Source organism: Poecilia latipinna, unplaced genomic scaffold (assembly GCF_001443285.1).
Source record: "Poecilia latipinna isolate Pla-1442-1.1 unplaced genomic scaffold, P_latipinna-1.0 Scaffold1333, whole genome shotgun sequence".
NCBI lineage: Eukaryota > Metazoa > Chordata > Actinopteri > Cyprinodontiformes > Poeciliidae > Poecilia > Poecilia latipinna.
This window is the reverse complement of record NW_015113949.1, coordinates 115,468-134,265: the sequence shown is the minus strand read 5'-3', so window position 1 is coordinate 134,265 and position 18,798 is coordinate 115,468. Positions and strand designations below refer to the sequence as shown.

At 41.3% G+C, this 18,798-nt stretch overlaps 1 protein-coding gene across 10 annotated transcripts in view; it reads left to right on the top strand.

Moving 5' to 3' along the window:
• Window positions 1–18,235, top strand: part of grip1 (glutamate receptor interacting protein 1) — a 49,279-nt gene extending 31,044 nt beyond the window's left edge. For 3 of the 10 annotated variants that reach the window (XM_015055733.1, XM_015055732.1, XM_015055736.1), the window contains exons 9-26: window positions 1,202–1,371; window positions 2,379–2,516; window positions 2,601–2,750; window positions 3,557–3,743; window positions 4,513–4,658; window positions 5,549–5,629; window positions 6,237–6,306; window positions 6,408–6,553; window positions 6,637–6,781; window positions 7,603–7,742; window positions 8,015–8,212; window positions 8,283–8,424; window positions 9,012–9,050; window positions 9,264–9,375; window positions 11,841–11,951; window positions 12,040–12,156; window positions 12,227–12,373; window positions 12,581–18,235. In XM_015055733.1, the coding sequence (XP_014911219.1) occupies window positions 1,202–1,371; window positions 2,379–2,516; window positions 2,601–2,750; window positions 3,557–3,743; window positions 4,513–4,658; window positions 5,549–5,629; window positions 6,237–6,306; window positions 6,408–6,553; window positions 6,637–6,781; window positions 7,603–7,742; window positions 8,015–8,212; window positions 8,283–8,424; window positions 9,012–9,050; window positions 9,264–9,375; window positions 11,841–11,951; window positions 12,040–12,156; window positions 12,227–12,373; window positions 12,581–12,877 (2,536 nt within the window). In that variant the 3' untranslated portion in view covers window positions 12,878–18,235. The remainder of the gene's footprint in view (window positions 1–1,201; window positions 1,372–2,378; window positions 2,517–2,600; window positions 2,751–3,556; window positions 3,744–4,512; window positions 4,659–5,548; window positions 5,630–6,236; window positions 6,307–6,407; window positions 6,554–6,636; window positions 6,782–7,602; window positions 7,743–8,014; window positions 8,213–8,282; window positions 8,425–9,011; window positions 9,051–9,263; window positions 9,376–11,840; window positions 11,952–12,039; window positions 12,157–12,226; window positions 12,374–12,580) is intronic. The other 7 variants (XM_015055737.1, XM_015055738.1, XM_015055739.1 and 4 more) reach the window with 4 other exon arrangements.
• Window positions 18,236–18,798: the final 563 nt, after the last annotated feature.

Here is an 18,798-nt window from a genome sequence, read left to right as displayed (position 1 = left end):
AGGAGAATCTGCACATTCTGATTGGCTACCTGTCACATTCAACAGGCTAGGTTAAGCTCCCAGTTGGAAAAAAACCCTGATTTAGATCGGAGCGGCCACGACGATCTAACGTAACCCACTGCATGATGATTAGATCAGCCAACGATCTAAGATTATCATAAGGAGAAAATAGGGGCAAAAAATCATGTAGTATGAACTACTGCATTAGGTAGTCGGATGTGCCCATCTTCTCTATTTAAATCTCGTGATTACTGAAGGGCAATATAGTATACAGACTTCATAATCTGCACTCTTTTGGTTGAATGCAGTATTTATTTCCACTTATGTTGTTTAGTTATTATTCAAGTGTTTTTTGTTAATGGAGACTGAGAATCCATTTTATTTTCGGTTTAGTTTATTAGTTCCAGTGTTATGTGTTTTTTGAAATAAAGTGCATCTATCTATGGCAGGAAATCACATGCATTATTAGTCATTTCCATTAAATCAGTGTCAAAAGGTCTTGAAACAATATTATCGTTTATCGCAATAATTTTTTAGACAATTAATAGCTCGGCAAAATTTGTTACCGTGACAGGCCTAGAATTGACCTTTCGCTCGTAGTTCAGTTTTATAGTTTTGCTAACTGTTGCTGCTTATATCTAATTGACAACGGTAGCGCTTCAGTCAGAAAGCAAGCAGGACATCAGCAGATTTTAATTTCTACTGCAATGCAGAATAAAGGTCATTTGCTACGTGCGCTAGACGTTTTTAAAGTTAGCAAAAGCGCTATTAACGCATTAGTGGACGTATTTCCACCACTGATTTTTAAAAAGTTTTTCACTACCGTTGGCTTATTTAGAGGAAGCTAAGTGTGCTAAACATTTTCATAGTTAGCAAAAGTGGTAAATGAAAAAATTAACTACACTTTTATTGCATTAGCAGATTAGCGGAAGTGCACATACTGATTTTTGCTAAGTTGTTTTCTCTACCTTTAGCTTATTTAGGGGAGGCTAAGTGCGCTAAACATTTTCTAAGTTGGGTAAATGAAAAATTAGCTCCACTATTAGCACATTAGTGGAAGTGTGTCCACCACTGATTTCACCAAGTTGTTTTCCCTACGTTTGGCTTCTGATTTTGACATAGTACCTAGAATAATGTATTAAATGAGCTTTTCACCCTTCATGCACAATGTTTACGCCCAGACGGTCATGTGGTTGTGCAGGTGTGGCGCTCTTCATGCCGGGGATCACATCCTGTCTGTCGACGGGAAGTCGATGGAGTTCTGTTCTCTGGCTGAAGCCACTCAGCTTCTCTCTGCTTCCTGTCAAACCGTCCGCATGGAGATTCTGCCACAACACCAGGCCCGACCGGCCCTGAACGCACCGCAGCACGGTAACACAGAGAAACTGCAGTTAGAGAGCCTGCAGATTTATGCCCAACTCCCCCTAAAGGCAGTTTGGAGCTACATTTAATGTGTCAGATCTCTGCAGAAACAAAGTGTTTATGAGGTGGAGCGGAACGTCCCCCAGCGCGGTGTAAATGTATAGACATCAAACTTAATGAGCCCTGAACAAACGCAGTGCACTCAGAGGCCTTGAATGCACCTCCGAGTGATTTTTAAAGGAGATGTATGGAGGCTTTTTTTCACAAGCTGAATTAAATTTCTGCTAAGACCAGAAGATAGAAGTAAAGTCTCCAATCATTTTTATCCAATTTGAATCAATTTTATTTATTTGCTTGTTTTCTTTTCTAAAAAATGACAGAAAATATTTTCAAAAAGTTATTTTTATTTCAGTCATCAGCATTAGGGCCAGGCTACAATTTCTTTTGTTTAATTATGAAAATATTGTAGTTTATACCCAATTTTACCAGAAAAATATTAAAATAAAAAGTTATTTTTTATTTATCAGGATTTAATGCGAGCATCTCAGTTCATGTAGTTCTTTCTTCAAAATAGTCAGTTGTTTGACAATAATTTTATGCTTTATTAATTATTAAGTATAACTTCACAAGATGTCCAACTAACTTTATAATTTTTGTTATTTTTTTGTATCTGAATTCTCATAAAATTTTGACTTTATTCAAAGCAGCAGTAGCATTGTAACTTTATTCATGTAATTAAAAATAAAAGATTCACAGCCTGGGCCTCACAGAATTAAAATAAATTCTGATAAATAGAAGCTGTAAACAAGATGACATCACTTTGGGAAGGAAATAAATCCACATTTTCCACAAATTAAACTCCTCGTGATGTGCTCCCACTAGCAAACCGCTAAAAATGAAACGTTCTTATTGTCGAGACCTACCCCAACCTTTGACCTTTGACCCTCGTCCTGTCCCTTTGTTTTAACCTCTCCTTCCTCCTCCTTGTGCATGGTTGTGCCTGTGTGCATGTGCAGTCAAGGTGCAGCGTAGTCCCCGCCCCCTTCCCTGGGAAACTGGAGGCTCCGCCCCCATCCTCCCTCCCTACCACTACAACACCTACCACCCCGACCAATCAGGCGCCAGATCCCACAACCGCCATACAAACAACCCTCGTACGTCTTCTCTCCTTGGTTCTCGGTTTGGTTTTGATGAGAAAAACCAAAAACCCGATAATGGGGGTTTCCGTGTCTCTGCAGCTCTCAGCCACTCGTTTTCTCCCGGCTCCATGTCGGCCTACAGCCTGTCGTCCCTCAACATGAGCACTCTGCCCAGGAACATGTATCCCACGAGTCCGCGCAGCACCATGATGAGGAGGAAGGCCAAGAAGAAGGACTTCAAAAGCTCCTGTGAGTCTGTCTCCGGATAAAAAGCTGACTGATTCGCTTCCTTTTCTGAAAACCCCCCAGAAATTATCCCATCTCTGAGTTGGACATGGAAGTATCAGGACCAGGCTATGAGCATTTTTGCTTAATTACGAGAATATAGTTGTAATGTTAGCAGAAAAAGACAAAAATTTACCACAAAAATGCTTTAAAATTAAGAGAAAAATGTTTTTTAGCTAATCAGTTTGTGATTCTTTCTTCAAAATAAACTCAGTTGTTTCCATGATTGTTCATGATAATAAAAGATTACGTATTTCTATTTAGCATTATTTGAAAGACGTACACCAAGTATAACTTCACAAGATGCTCCACATTTTAGTTCTAATTTTTTGTTATTTTTTTATGTTGGAGTTCTCATAAAAGTACGACTTTATTCTGGAAATTTCTGACTTTATTCCAGTAGTTTTATCTGTAAATCTTACACCAAAATATAACTTCACAAGATGCTCAGCATTTCTCATTTTATTTATTCCTCATAAAATTTTGACTCTATTCTCCTAATATTGCAAGTTTCTTATATCATTTTGATTTTTTTTTTGTCGTACAACTTTATTCTTGTAATATTGTGACCTTTTTCTCTTAATTAAAAGTAAAAACTTGTAACCTGGCCCTAATATTCCATCACAGAGTTCACCTGAACTCAAAGTGCAAACGGTTGTGAAACAAGATGGCCGCCCTGGGAAATAACAATTTTCCTGAAGATTAAATCTTAAAAATGATAAAATTGATGAATTGGCCAGCAGTGACTGACCTGTGATGTTCGTCTGCAGTGTCTCTGGCCTCCAGCACCGTCGGCCTCGCCGGTCAGGTGGTCCACACGGAAACCACGGAGGTCACGTTGCTAGGCGACGGCATCATGGGCTTTGGCCTGCAGCTCCAGGGCGGAGTCTTTGCGACAGAGACGCTGTCGTCACCGCCGCTCATCGCCTACATTGACCCAGACAGCCCTGCAGAGAGGTGAGCAGGTTCACTTTGAACATTTTATACTGTCAGTAATTTCACAAATTTTAACCAAAAATTCACCAGATTTAGACACAAACCTGCAGTTTTTGTCTTGTATGGAAAGAAATTGATTTGGAAAAATGTTTGTTTTGCCTGATTTTATTTTATAACTTTGTTGCTTTAATTAATTATTTTCATTTTGGTCTTTAAAATACAAAAACTTCCACATAACTTTATATTTTATTCTGCCTGATTATGTTATTTTCATACTTCATTTTCCAAATACTTTTACTATTTCTTGATTACATGAGCGAAAACAAGTAGAAGTTACAATTTTCATGCAAATGTAATGTAATAGGGAGACAGTTTACACTGAAATCATGTTTAAAGCACAGCTCAAATTAATTATGATTACAGTTTGGACCAATTACACAATTACTAAATATAATAATTTTATTAATAATTTTGAAAAGATACAGACACATTATATAATTAGTCAATCATGTACAGTATATAGTTCGAATATTATTTTGGTGATGAATCTTGTCTTTACTGTTTGTATATATTTGTGTATAAGTGGATGTAAGTATATTTTCTCTTTTCTCCACTGAACGTAACAATATGCATGTTTTCCTTTTATATGGCTCAAGATAAAGCAATAATAATGTTTATCAAGATTAGTTTTTTTTCATGGAGGGTTCTGTAACTCTAATGTTGTTAAGACATTCAGTTAGGAACGTTTTCAGTTTGAAATGTAAGTTTTCTGATTCCTGTGTTTGTGCAGGTGCGGCATCCTGCAGATCGGTGACAGGATCCTGTCGATTAACGGCGTCCCGACCGAAGACTCGACCTTGGAGGAAACCAACCAGCTGCTCAGAGACTCGTCCATCACGGCTCAGCTCACGCTGGAGATTGAGTTTGACGTGGCAGGTGAGCGCATCGTTTACCCGCTTTCCCAGGCTGCGGGGATGTTTGTTGTTCTGACTGATGAACAGCGACAGTCTGTGCCGGGTTCTGCTTTGTGAATGAAACACGTCAGGCTGGTATAAATAACCGCCCACGTCTGAGTTGAATACAACAACACAGCATGCTGTCAGGGATGACTCACAGACACATTGTGTGGCTTTTACAGGCGGAGTGGTGGAGATTGCTCTGATACGACAGGTTTTATTTTTCATAAAACTTGAGACAATATCCAGTTGTTTGGCTTTTAAAGGGCACCTACTGTGTTTTTATGCTTCAATTTTGGTCTCAACTGCTTCTAAAAACAGGCCAAAGTCTTTCAAAAAACACCCAGCGGTTTTTCTCCAATAAGTTAATTTTTTTTGGTGTCTGGAAAACGAGCTGTTTTAAAAATCTTCTGAATGTTACGTCACATTCCACTGTTACCTAGCAACCCCAGCAGAGTTCTGCTCGTTACCTAGCAACCCCAGCAGAGTTCCGCCCGTTACTTGGCAACCCAAGCAGAGTTCCAGCACATTTGGTCAGCTGGTTTTACAAAGACGAGTATTTTGTTTTTGACTTACCTTCCAGAAACCACTTCCTGCATTCTTGCTGGTTGTACAGGACGCTCTACTAATGCTTTTCAAAGATGTACGGTTCTGTAATTGCACATCTGTTTGCAGCCATTTTCACATGAGTGTAAACATTGAGTTGGAGGGCGTGGCCAGCAGTTTATTTGGATTTAAGGTCCTAAAACATTACCTAAGAATGACTTTGTGCAGAAATGTAATGAATATGTTTTGTATAGGCCGTCTCTTTTCTGGCCTCAGTGCTGTGACCTTCTCATGACATTGAAATGAACCTTCTTTCTGTCTCAGAGTCTGTCATTCCCAGTTCGGGGACGTTCCATGTGAAACTCCCAAAAAAACCAGGAGTGGAGCTGGGAATCACCATCAGCTGTGAGTTCACAAATAAACTGGCAAAACATTATGACCACCAGCATACAGATGGAGTCGTGTTGAAGCTAACTGTGGACTAATCATCCATCCATACATTCATAGTATTTATTTTATTTAAAAATTAATTTAATTATACTGTTGTATGTTTAATGTGCTTTTACTATTGTATAAAAACTGTTAAGTGCTTAAATGAACGATCTGCAGATTGTGTAATTTTTTTATCTGAATAATTGATAATTGATCACTAAAATAATCTTTAGCTGCAGCTTTAGTCAGGCTGGCCTGTTTCCCTTCCTTGGGTCTTTGTTACAGTTTGTGTCGTCAGGAGATTTTAAGCAAAAATCAGCCAACAATCAGCAAATGGGTCATCACAGCAGAATAATTAACACAAAGATGGTTCATCAAACACAAAATCAACCTTGTTCCACGTCCATCTTTGACCCACATCCTGCTGAAAGCTGGAGTTGAGCATCAGAAGCACAAAGCATTTACACCAGGGTGTCAATTATCTCTAAGCTTCTCTTAATTTTGCTTTTTTTAATTAAATGTTGATGCATTTTACACTGATTAACACCTAAAATTGATAAATTTCCCTCTTTGTGTGAAGCTCCATCCAACAGGAAACCAGGTGACCCTCTGATCATCTCCGACATCAAGAAAGGCAGCGTCGCTCACAGGTAAAAAGCCAGACTCACCTACTATCAGAGCATAAAGGAGTCGTTGGTCCTGTCCAGCTGCAGGAATGCAAGCTGCTCATGTTGGCGTGTTTTCCTCCCAGGACGGGAACCTTGGAGCTGGGAGACAAGCTGCTGGCCATCGATAACATCCGGGTGGAGAACTGCTCCATGGAGGAGGCCGTGCAGATCCTCCAGCAGTGTGAGGAACTCGTCAAACTCAAGATCCGCAAAGACGAAGACAACTCTGGTAGCAGTTCCAATCAGATCCTCCACTGATTACATTTTTTTTCTTTTCGTTTTAAACTAAACGAACATGTTCATGTTTTCCAGATGAGCAGGAAGTGTCCGGCAGCATCATCTACACAGTGGAGCTGCAGAGGTACGGTGGCCCATTAGGAATCACCATCTCTGGCACCGAGGAGCCCTTTGACCCCATCATCATCTCCTCGCTGAGCAAAGGAGGGCTGGCTGAGAGGTACGCCAACTTTCCTGCAACAATAGTCAGAAAACTTGATTATTCAGAGGTTTGTTAGGTTAAAACCACAACATTTAATGTGTTTTGATGGGATTTTATTTCATAAACAAACGAAAAGCTGGTGTTAGAATGGACCAATCAAAGTCAAAGTAATGTCAAACTCAAGGTACTTTAGAAAGAAAAGCAAAAAAAAAATCCAGTTTAAATAAATAATTACATTTAATTCAGTTTAATTGTGCAGACTAAATCGAGGTGGAAACGTCTCCCATTTGTTGGTTTATTTTTATATAAAAAGTAGATTCTTCTCCTCTCGTTTAATTAAGAGGAGCTGGTGAAAAGAAGAATCCATAAAAATAATGAAAGAAGTCAAACAGATTAAATATTTATTTCTGTTACACAATGACATGGAGGGCAGGAATAAAACATGAAGGGCAGCAGAGTCAGATTTATGTAAATCAGGATCTGGAATAATGTGAGAAATGTCGCCCCCTCCTGTTCATAAAAATACTAAAACTTCAGTTTGTTTTTGCTGCTTTTTACATAATTTTCAGTTATTTAAAGTGTTATTCAGATTAAAGAGTTGAAACTTAGTTTTTTAATTTGAAGTGTTTTTTTATCTGTTTTGAACAAGACTCTATTTAAACTTCGTTAAAAAATTATTCAAAATGTTTCTCACTCTGACTGATGTAGTGTGTCTGGTTTTCACTCAAATTTAAAAACAAAAATCAATTTTTGCTTTAAAAAAATGATGAATAAAGTATGATGTGTGTGTGTGTGTGTGTGTGTGTGTGTGTGTGTGTGTGTGTGTGTGTTTCCTGCAGGACGGGGGCGATCCATGTGGGCGACCGCATCCTGGCGATCAACAGCAGCAGCCTGAAGGGGAAGCCTCTGAGCGAAGCCATCAGTCTGCTGCAGCAGGCGGGAGAGACGGTGACGCTGAAGATCAAGAAGCAGGGAGAGCGTGAGTGTGACGCTCTAAACGTGACATTTATTATACTAGTGCAGAGTGTTACTGTAAAAATTATAAACATTATCATTCTCAAGATGGCCGCCATTTCTGAGCCTATTAATTTAATTATTGCCGTAGTGGCCATCTTGAAATTGAAGCGTTTTTTTTGTTTTTTTGTTTTTTTTCCAATAAAAATAAACTAAGAAGCTTGAAGATATTTCAGTATTTTCTTTTCTGTTCTGTTGAAAATAAAAACGTCCCCTGAACGCCTCGTCCGTCTGCAGTGTCGAGCCCAAAGACCTGCGTGATTGGTCCAGGCCTGGGGGCGGGGCTTAACCTGGACGGCCAGGATGGGGAGGAGGAGCCTGTGATCACTGCGGTGCCTCCGACCAATCAGAGAGCGTTCAGCACGCTGCCGTCTGTGGACAGCGCCGTGGACTCCTGGGACGGGTCCAACATGGACAGCAGCTTCTCCACCACAGGTTCGCCGCCCGCCGTTGGTCTTCACGCCCCACCCTGAGTCCGTTTGCACCAACTTGTCTGTCTCTGTAGCTCCACCTTTTCAGTCGTACAGCTTCCATGAGTGGCGCGGCGTCAAGACGACCAACAGCCAATCATCAGCCAGGCAGAGAGCCAATCCACTGTCGGATCTGGGGCTGAGCGACGACGACTGGGACCGCCCGCTGCTCGGAGGGTGAGAGGACACTCTGTGGGGTGATGCTGGTGGTCAGGGGCAGACTGGTTCCACTGGTCAGGCTGGTTAAACTGGTCAGGCTGGTTCCACTGGTCAGACTGGTTAAACTGGTCAGGCTGGTCCCACTGGTCAGACTGGTTAAACTGGTTCCATTGGTCAGACTGGTTAAACTGGTCAGGCTGGTCCCACTGGTCAGACTGGTTAAACTGGTCAGAAATACGGGGTTTGTTGTCTGGTGGTCATTTAAATTAAGCTTTTTCCAGGAGTGAAGAAACATCCATCCATCTGTCGATTCATTTGTCCAGCTGTTCGTTCGTTTGTCTATCCATCTGTCCATCCGTCCATCCAACCATCCATCCATCCATCTATCCATCCATCCATCCATCCATCAGAAATATCCACCATATTTTCATGTTAAATTGCTCCTTGATGATGAATAAAGTTTTATTGAATTGAATAAAGCTGTATTTTTTTTACTGATCCGTGTTAATCTCCCTGCTGAGCGTCTCTGACCTTTGACCTTTGAGCTGTGTCTGGGTTTAAGTTCCTCCAGTTCCTCTGTAACAGCAGTGTGTCTCTGTCTGCAGCGGCTCTAATCTGCCCAGCGGAAAAATCACTGACAGCAGGTATCAAACTGACCTTTGACCCCCCCACCACACGAACGCACAGTCCCCTGTCCACCCTCACCTGGTGACCTTTGACCCCTCTGACACATCCACAAGCGGGATGTGTGACCGTCTTTGTTCCCTCGCCAGCATGAGCGGCCTGCTGCGTGTTTCTGTGTCCGGGTCGGGCCGCTCCTCGCTCTGATTGGCCGATTCTCCCACCTTCCCCGGCAGGTTCTCCGTGGGTCACGACGGAACCGAACCCGACCAGGAGGAGAACTTCTGGTCTCAGGCGCTGGAGGACTTGGAGACCTGCGGTCAGAGCGGCATCTTACGAGAGCTGGAGGTACGTAAAGATATCGAGAACAGATTCTCAAACTGAACAGATTCCCAAACTCTGAACAGATTCCCAGTTTTTTGCAGAGTTTTAGAGGATTACTGACACCAACAACAATCCATATTTTTCTTGAGTTTTAACATCTTCACTGAACAGATTCTTTTTTGTTTCTAAACTGATTCCTGAACAGATTCTTTTTCAGCAGGTATTGATCGGTAGTTATTTCCAGTTTGTTTCTTCATTTGTTTTCATTGCAAACTCAGTGCTGGAGTTTAGCCAATAGAATCACAATTATAATGTTTTTTTTTTACAGTTTTAATAACTTTTCCTCAAACATTTAGACGCTCACATCAGTAAAGGAGAGAAACGATTGCTTTTCTTCCAGGACTCTGGAAACGAGACGGGCATCCTCACTCTGGTATCCTCCCTCGACTCCACTAACCGTTTTACTCCTCTGTAACTGGTTTTTACTGCTGTCAGACTGGGTTTAACTGGTTTTAAACGTGTGTCTAAGAGCAAAACGCAGAGACGACTTCATGGCGTCTCTGTTGCACCAGGCATGGCGGCTGATTGAAGCATGCTGGGACAGTTTGCGCTTGGCCTGACGTAGAGATTGACCTGCTAGATGTGCATGGTGTGAATCCCTGGTTTTACACTGACGCATCTGGACGTCAGATATGACTGCAGCAAAATAATTAACTAAAAAATGCACTGCAAAAACACAAAATGATGTTTTAGGACTAGTGCAGATATCTTAGTACACTTAAAATCAGACAAAATTAACTTTTCAGCAACATATAGTAGCTTATTTTAGGTCAATAATTCCTTAATATTAATGAAAAAGTTCTTATTCCTTGGACAGATTATTTCACTTATAACACGGGAAATATATCTATTAAATAATCTACCAAAATAAGGAGTAATTTTACATCAATATTAAGGAATTATTGACTTAAGCTAATTTTGTTGCTGAAAAGTTAATTTTATCTGATTTTGCACTAGATCAGTGTTTCTCCACCCTGGTCCTCAGGCCCCCTGCTCTGCATGTTTTAGATGAGCCTCTATTCCCGAACAGCCGAGTCAAATGACTGCATGACCGTCAGGTTCTGCAGAAGCCTGTTAATCACCCAGAGGTACAATCCAGGTGTGGCAGAAGGGAAACACCTAAAACATGCAGGACAGGGGGGCCTGAGGACCAGGGTGGAGAAACACTGCACTAGATCAAAACTGCTGGGTAAGATTTAGTGTTTTTACAGTGCATATATTACATCACAGTTTTCTCATATTATGGTTAATAGTAGCAATTACAGCTTTATAATAAGGCTTAAAAATAAAATCTGATTGTTTTCAGACCAGATCTGATAAATGTTTTTCTTGCTTTCTTTCTAAAAATGAAATTACAAATGACAGAAAATATTTTAAAATATTACTTTATTCATTGATGCTTTCATTGAGGCAGAATATCAGGGCTAGGCTGTCAAGTGTTTAGTTTAATTATGAGACTATTGCTAGAATATTAACAAAAAAAAATGCTATTTTACCAGAAAAAAATTTCAATTAAGAGAAAAAGTTGTGGGTCTTAGAAGCACTAATGCATATAATACCATCTTCATTTTCTAAAAATGGATACTTTAAGTTTCAACACCAACATCATACTACCTGACATGAATAAAATCTTAATAATTTCTTACATTTATTTGTTTGACCTCTTCAATGTTTGTAATAAGCTTGAAGTGGGTTTTAGATTCTGGGTTAATGTTAACTTCTATTCTCGTTTTCTAACTTATTGCAACAAGTTTTATATTTTATTAAAATTAAAGTATCTTCTGGTTTAAATGAGAAAAGTCATAACAGTAAAACAACATAATCTGAAGTTGTAATCTGTCACCTGATCGTGTTGCATTAAATCGAGGAACATCATTGTTTTAACGAGACGTAAAACTGGTGTTTTTATAATGAGACATGTTTAATTTTAAGGTAATGTTTTCTGTTTTAACAAAAAGATTTCTGTCTTGTTAAAACAAGAATGTTATAATAAAATACAAAACTTGTTATAACAAGAAACTTTCAATAAAATGAGACGCAAATGAGAAAGTTTCTCGTTATAATGAGATGAGGTTTAGGTTTCATTTGAAGCTAAATTTATTAAAAAGAGAGTTTTCATAATAAAACGAGTTTTGAATATAGTTTTATCAAGAAAGTTTCTGGTTTTAAAGAGTTGATGACAAGTCATATTAAAACATAAAACTTTTTATCATGTGAATATTTGTCATTACAACGAGATGCTGCTCCTGAATTATTTCCGAGCTCTGGCAGGTAAACGATTCTGTCCAACAATCTGCATCTGGCTGTTAAACCCGAATAACAACACAAACTAAAATCTTTGTTCTTATTAATGTTGAGCATCCTCAGACGACCTTGGATTGACCTTCCAGTAGTTTTAATGCTTGCTGGTTTCCTCTCCTCATCTCCAGGCAACCATCATGTCGGGCTCCACGCTCAGCCTGAACCATGACCCCACGCCGCTGCGCAGCACGCTGGGCCGCCAGTCCAGCTTCCAGGAGCGAAACAGCTCCAAACCACAGGTACCAGAATCCTTTCAGTCCCATTCACAAACTCTGACTGTTTGCCGTTTTCCGAGTGTTTTCAGTGACGCTCGATTGGTTTCCTCAGGTGAACCCACGCTCCAACACCTTGCCCTCTGACCCCCAACGCAGAGCCTTTGCGATGAAAAAGATGAGGCAAGAAGTGAACGACATCCTAAACCAAAACCCTGTGGAGCTCCATAAGGTAGTGAATGCGCCCTGCATGCGCTGCCGTCTGCTGAACCACGTTTTAACTCTGGTTCTGTGTTTTTTAGCTCACCTTGGAAAAGGCCTCAGACCTGGAGGATTTCGGATTCAGTGTCTCTGACGGGTTGTTGGATCGCGGCGTCTACGTAAATAACATCCGACCAGGTGGGCCAGCCGAACGGGGCGGCCTCTGTGCCTATGACCGAATACTACAGGTACAGAACCACAAACAGAACCTGGCAGTTACAAATTTAATCTGCTCTAACAATGTCTGGAGAATTTTATTGCGATATTTTGAGGTACTGTTGCGATAATGATAAACGTTGTACCTTATAAACATAAATACTGCTTTGGAAAAACTTACTTTAATCACTGTATTATCCAGTCCAGCCTGGTTCTGACAACCCAACTTGTCCCGTTAGATTAACCACGTCCGGACCAGGGACTTCGACTGCTGCCTCGTCGTTCCTCTCATCGCAGAGTCTCCAAACCGGCTGGAACTGGTCATCAGCCGAAACCCCTCCTCTTCCTCCACCGCCGCCCCGCTGGCCAACCACAACGACGGCATGGCCAACAGCAGGCACTCCCCTCAGCCAACCAGCGCTGAGGTGGGGCCGGCAGAGATCTCTGTGGAACAGGTGGAAGACTGCGGTCCAATCAAGTGGAACCAACCGAGAGACGTGTTGGGGGTGGGGAAGGTCACCAACAGCTCCTTATAGCAGACAAGAACCGGATCAAACTGGAATCAGCCGCTTATGACCAGAGTGGACTGGAGAGGTCAGTGGGGAAGTCAGTAGTATATCATGGAAATCAAACTGGTTTGCTTAAACTGGTTCAAAGTGGACCTCTCGTGGTGTTACACACACCCTCTGGATGGACGTTGGCCTTTGACCTCTTAAGTTTGACCCTTGGAAGAACTGCTGAAGCAGCTTAAAAGCACACCAGTGGACTGGAAGAAGCCTCCTCACACCGTCACCAGAACCAGTTCTAGATACTGGGCCAACTGATCCCACTGGAGTCACAGCTGGAGCTACTGGAATAAGTGGTTCTTTGAGTCCAAAGCCAGAGCTACTGGTCCAACCGAAGCCACGAACGCAGCCAACTGCATCTGCAGGATGGAGGCCCAATGAAACCAGAACCACATTGGATGGTTTTATTCTTCTGGGTCAATGGTTCTTGGTTCTAGGAGCTCGACCCGGGACTTATTGTCCTGCCTGTCTGGTGAAAGGCATGTTGGTTCTGGTCTTGGTCAGAACCACAGCCAATGGGCTTCACTGGTCCAAGACGTTGATTCTGGTCTTGGTTTCAAAGCCTGGTTCTAAGTGGGCCAAAGCCACAGGTAATGGCCTTACTGGTCCAAGCAGTCCAGAACCACCTGCTGGTTCTAGTTGAGGTCTTTGTGCCAGAGATGTGGCCACTGCTTCATGGCTTCTGGTTCCAGCATAACGGCTTCAGGCTCTAGTGGTTACAGATCCACAGCAGCACAACTACTGACTGGGTTCGAGTCCTGAATCCAGAACCTAACAATAGATAGGAAGGTTGCCAAGGAGACGAGGGATGCTCCAATCTGAGGGTCTACATCTGTTTGTTTTCTCTTAAGAGAACCTGAAGTGAAGGTGGAATTCAGTTTTATCTTTAATAATCTGAAATCACCGGTCCAAAGTAAGACCATATCACTGCTATTTGATCCAGAAAATCACTCTGGGCTTTAGGTTTCAAACGCTGTGGATGCACCTGCTCAAAATGATCTTTAACCTTAATGAAGATAACCTTTCAAACACTGTTTAACATTCTGGTGAGCACTAAAAGAAACCCAAACTTGACTAAGTGAGGTTTCAGGTTCAGGAAGGCAGACAGTTACTGGACCTAAACGGTTTGGTTCAAGGTGTATTCCCTGTTTAGTCCGCTTTAATCAAACTCTACCTTGTCTAGAAAGTCCGGTTTGTTTGGGAAGGTGTGAATACGTATTGAAAGATTTTCTGAAATTGACCACTTTTTAGCTGAAATATTTCAATTTGGACATTTTGGAAGCTGTTTCTGAATCAGTTGGTACTGATTGGAGCATCCCTACCAACACAAAGATGGAGAATTTACTGTAGGGATTTTTAGTTTTGTGCCATAAATGAGCTGCTGAACGAAAGATGCAGAGTAATTATAATGATGATGATGATGATGACACTGAGCAGTTCAATAAGAATCTTTTTCTACGGTTTACAGCAGTTGGACTGGCCACACTGTGTATGTCTGTGTGTGTGTGTGCGCGTGTGTGTGTCTGTGTTACAAACGAGGCCAGTTAACTCCGTTTCCTGTCTTGGCTTTATCCTAACGTCTCTCCTTCCCTCAACCAATCAGCAGCCAGGATGAGAGACGACGGCACATCGGCTGATTGGCTGGAACCAATCAGAACGCAAACAGTTCCCTGCCTGTGTGTGATTGGTTAGTGTATGTGTTGAGGAGAGCCAATCAGCTCCCAGAAAAGAGGCCAAGCATGCCCCCTCTCCCCTCCCTTTTCCAGCCCCAGTAACGGTGACCTATTATGCTAATCAATAAGTGTGATTTTGATTGACTGTTGTCAGTTCTCTGTTCGTTTCAGTGGCAACCAAACCTAAAAAGATGTACAGAAGTTTAAAAAGAAAAATGGTTGACGTCGCTGTTCACATCTAGACCATCAAATCCCAGTAACCTTCACCTTATAACCACAAAAACGATGTTACATGAGAAAAAACCTGTCGGATCAGGAAAACTGTGACACTAAACACATTTTCTGTGTGTTTGAGAGCGAATGATGTGTAACTGTTTACGTTGGATGTCAGCATCTTCCTGCTCTTCTCAGTCTGAACTCACTATTTAAACTGGCCAATCAGAACCCTCCCTCAGCATCAACAGCCAATCAGAACCCTCCTTCAGCATCAACAACCAATAGGAACCCTCCCTGAGCTGGGAGGGTCCAATGCAGTGGGTTATTGACTGGTTGACTCTGATTCTCTAATCTGAATAAGCACATTACCCGCATATGGTTAGCAAACATCGAGCACAGGGCTAACACAGCACAAAGGTAGTCAGGACTAGTTAAATTAAATCACCTAGTAGATTGTTAGTGATCAAACCCAGGGCAAGCACGGCCAGTCTGTAACTAGCACAGACCTTGCACAATGCCACAACAGGGCTAACGTTTACTAACTGAGCAGCTGATTAGCATGTGGCTTGCACATTAGGTTTTGTACGGATGCTTTTCAAAGTCAAGGGACTTCCTGATCTAGAATGTGAAATTAAATTAGATCTGTTTTGAGGTAAAGTCTCCATCAGATCATTAAATATCCCAAAAAGTTGCTGGTGGCTAACCAGTCAGCTAGCAATGGGTATCCAAGGGCTGAATCTTTCAAAGGTTGACGAAGAAGCCAATGAAGGTTGTCAGATGTGACCATAAATGCATTGTCTGAAGTGCTGTACTGTCAAGTTCACAGCTGCTCACTTCTGGTCTTTGCAGTCAACAAAGTGCCCGGGTATCAATTGGGAAGGGCGGATTCTTTGAAGGATGTCTTTGCAACCATTAGCATTACGTTGTAGGATTACCTGTTTTCTATCTTTAAGAGAGGAGGAACTTTGAAGTCTTTAGTGCGGCTGTGAAACTTTGATGGTAGTTCAAGTGTTTTGTTGGACTAATTGGCCACTTAGTTCATTTGGTCCCACTAAAACCAGAGTGAAAAGTTAGGTCACATCCCAGATAACAAGTTTCATTCTTTTCAGTACCAAGGTTTCTATAATTACCTTCCTCTGTACGGTGGCTAAACTCTGCCTTAGAGATAAGGTGATAAGGAAGAACTTGGAGTAGAGAATCTGCTTCACAGCAAAGAAGTCACCAACGATGGTACGGGAATTTTTTAGGATTCCTCCTAGACACTCCTCTGTGGAGATATCCTAACCACATTGCACCTGGAGAAGAATAGCTTAGGTCAACATTCAGGAATTCTCTCTGGCCAAGACATTCCGGAAGTTTGTTAGTCCCGATGGACCTGGTGCCTCCTCAACCTGATCTCATAGGCAGATATTCATCCATCAGTCACTTGCTTTCTGAAAACCTAAAACCTTTCCTACTGCTGGTCAAAATCAAGAAGGCAGGTTTTCAAGCTCTGTCGTCATTACAACCAATTTTTGTGTTACTTTGGTGTGGAGTGCCTTTGATGATATCTTTGTTCTCCCATTTTGTGATGAAACAGAACAGATGCAAGTGCCCTTTTAAATCTGGACTTCTGGCAGCTCTATTTATAGCTGAGCATAAAATGGCTGTGAGAAAGAGTAGCACCTCTAAGTTTGAAACTATGGTTGTAAGAAGGTGGAGAAGAAATTGAGAAGGCAACCATCTAGCTCATCAATCTTGCTAGCATTCATTCAGATTGTCTGAAATTAAGAAATTTGTCACAAGAAATATATGTAGTCAGTATGCTCGCCTATGAAACCACAACCGACCGCAGAGAGTGCATAGAGTCCGCGTTGCGCACAGATTGCGCACAGTATGTCTATATGTGGGGGCCTTAAGTTCTGCTTTCCACTGAGTGCCTTTATGCTTCTGCCACATTCGCTATGCCACACTCAACACACTTCAATAGACAACCTAGGGTTGAGTCCATTGGCCCAAGGCACCTCAAAATGTGGCGGGAAGGGCTAGAATTGAATTCACAACCTTTTGTCTGCAAGATGACTACTTTAACCTTACTTAGGAATAAGGTAGACTTGACAGGATTGGAGTCTGCTTCTCTGCACTGAGCAACGCCATCTGAGATGGTTTCAACATTGGTTGAAATGCTTTATAGATGCCTTTTACTGGAGATCTTTGCTGGTGCCACTGGAAGGAACCATGAAGCATGGTCTCCATGATTTCGTAGAGAGATTTCATCTAACAAAAAACTTGCGAATATCTCAGAATTTCTACAGTTCAGCTGGACATTTGAGGATATTCCTGATGCTGTTGCACCACAAGCCAGAATGATAGATGAATAGGTAGAAGGAAGCAAAGGAGTACAAAGATGAACATAGCATCCTTGGGATATCCCTGACTTTGGAAAGCACCCGTAGTAAATATGAACTGTAGGTCAGTCCTAAAATTACGTTCTAAGAGTGAGAACAATGATGGTACCAAATCTTGGCCTACACCACAAAGCAGAATTAGTCAAAACTTCCTCATTTCTTACCATGTTGTTTTATTTATTCAACTATACTGCATAGAAGTTAAGTTTGGGAAGACAATCCCAGTTAAAAATGGGTCAACATCCTTCACTTTCATCAGTTTTACTTCCTTGGACAGCTTAAACAATGGTTCTGCAGCCAACTTACAATGCTTTGACCCATAATTTAGCACCATACTTTGTGTTTTCCTTATAAAATTTGTAGCTTCAGCTCTGTGGACAGGATTGGGTTGGATTTGTGAAACCAGCTTTGTAGTTGAGGCCAAGTTGTCCTGAATGTTCATGTACGATTGAGAGGTAAAACATGGCTACTATCATGATATATGCAAGCATGGCAAACAAACCAGGCTACCACATGAACAAAACATTAGCTAATGGCAACATTTTAGCGCTCAGTCAACACAAACCTCTTGACCAATGAGAACACCCGCAGAGCTGAGGGGCGTGGCTTCAGAAGGTTTGACGAGTGAGGTCCAAAGCCATACACACTGTGCTTGCGTGTATGTAAATAAAAAGTGTGTACGTATGTTAGAGTGTGCGTTTGTATTTGTGTGCATGTGTGTGTAATATTGCAGGGATTTGCACTCTGGTGATTAACCTCAGCAAAACATGTGCACACAGACACACACACACATATATACACACGTGCACTGCACTGCCATTTAAAATAGTGGGTCAGATTAGATTCCATGTAGCTTCACCAACCAACCAAACTGTATTTTTCTTTTTCTTTAAAGGAACAGGGATGTTGTAAAGTATTTTTGTACAAATTTAATACTTTGGTAGCATGACGTTCCTGGTGTTTGTCCTGGTCCTGTCGGGCTCCACTGATCTACTCCACCCCCCTTTGTATGGACTACTACTGAGCAACAATAAAGATGAAAACCTACTGAAGTCCATGTTTTTCACATTATTGCCCACACAGACACATGTTTGTTCCCATTAATTTTAGCTCCTTTGTCAGAAATACAATGTTAAAGTATGTGATACGTGATATATCTGTATCTGCTGATGTTTGTCATTTTTTAAGGTATCGGCTTTGTCTCAGGGATTTTCGCAGAAGCTGATTGGCAGACCTAAGGATCTGGACCAGAGAGGTATGGAGTTACAAAACAGCAACTTTGGTAACCCTTCATACATACTAGGACCCTTTAATTGCAATAAAACAGAACTCTCTCTCTATATATTTTTAAGTATGCATTTGTCAGCTTACACATAACTTCTTTATGTTAGTTGAATTATGTCACTTTCAATCTTGCACTGTTTATTCACTATTTTTGATAAGGATAAGTTGGCAACCCTTACAAACAATAGTGAAGATATTAAATAATTATCATAAATTTTTTTTGTCTTGAGTTATCATTAACACGAAGAAAAACAAAATATGGCCTATGCAGCTAATCATTAGTCTATGATATGTGTCGTTTGCTTAAATTGAACAAAATGTGGTGATTTCC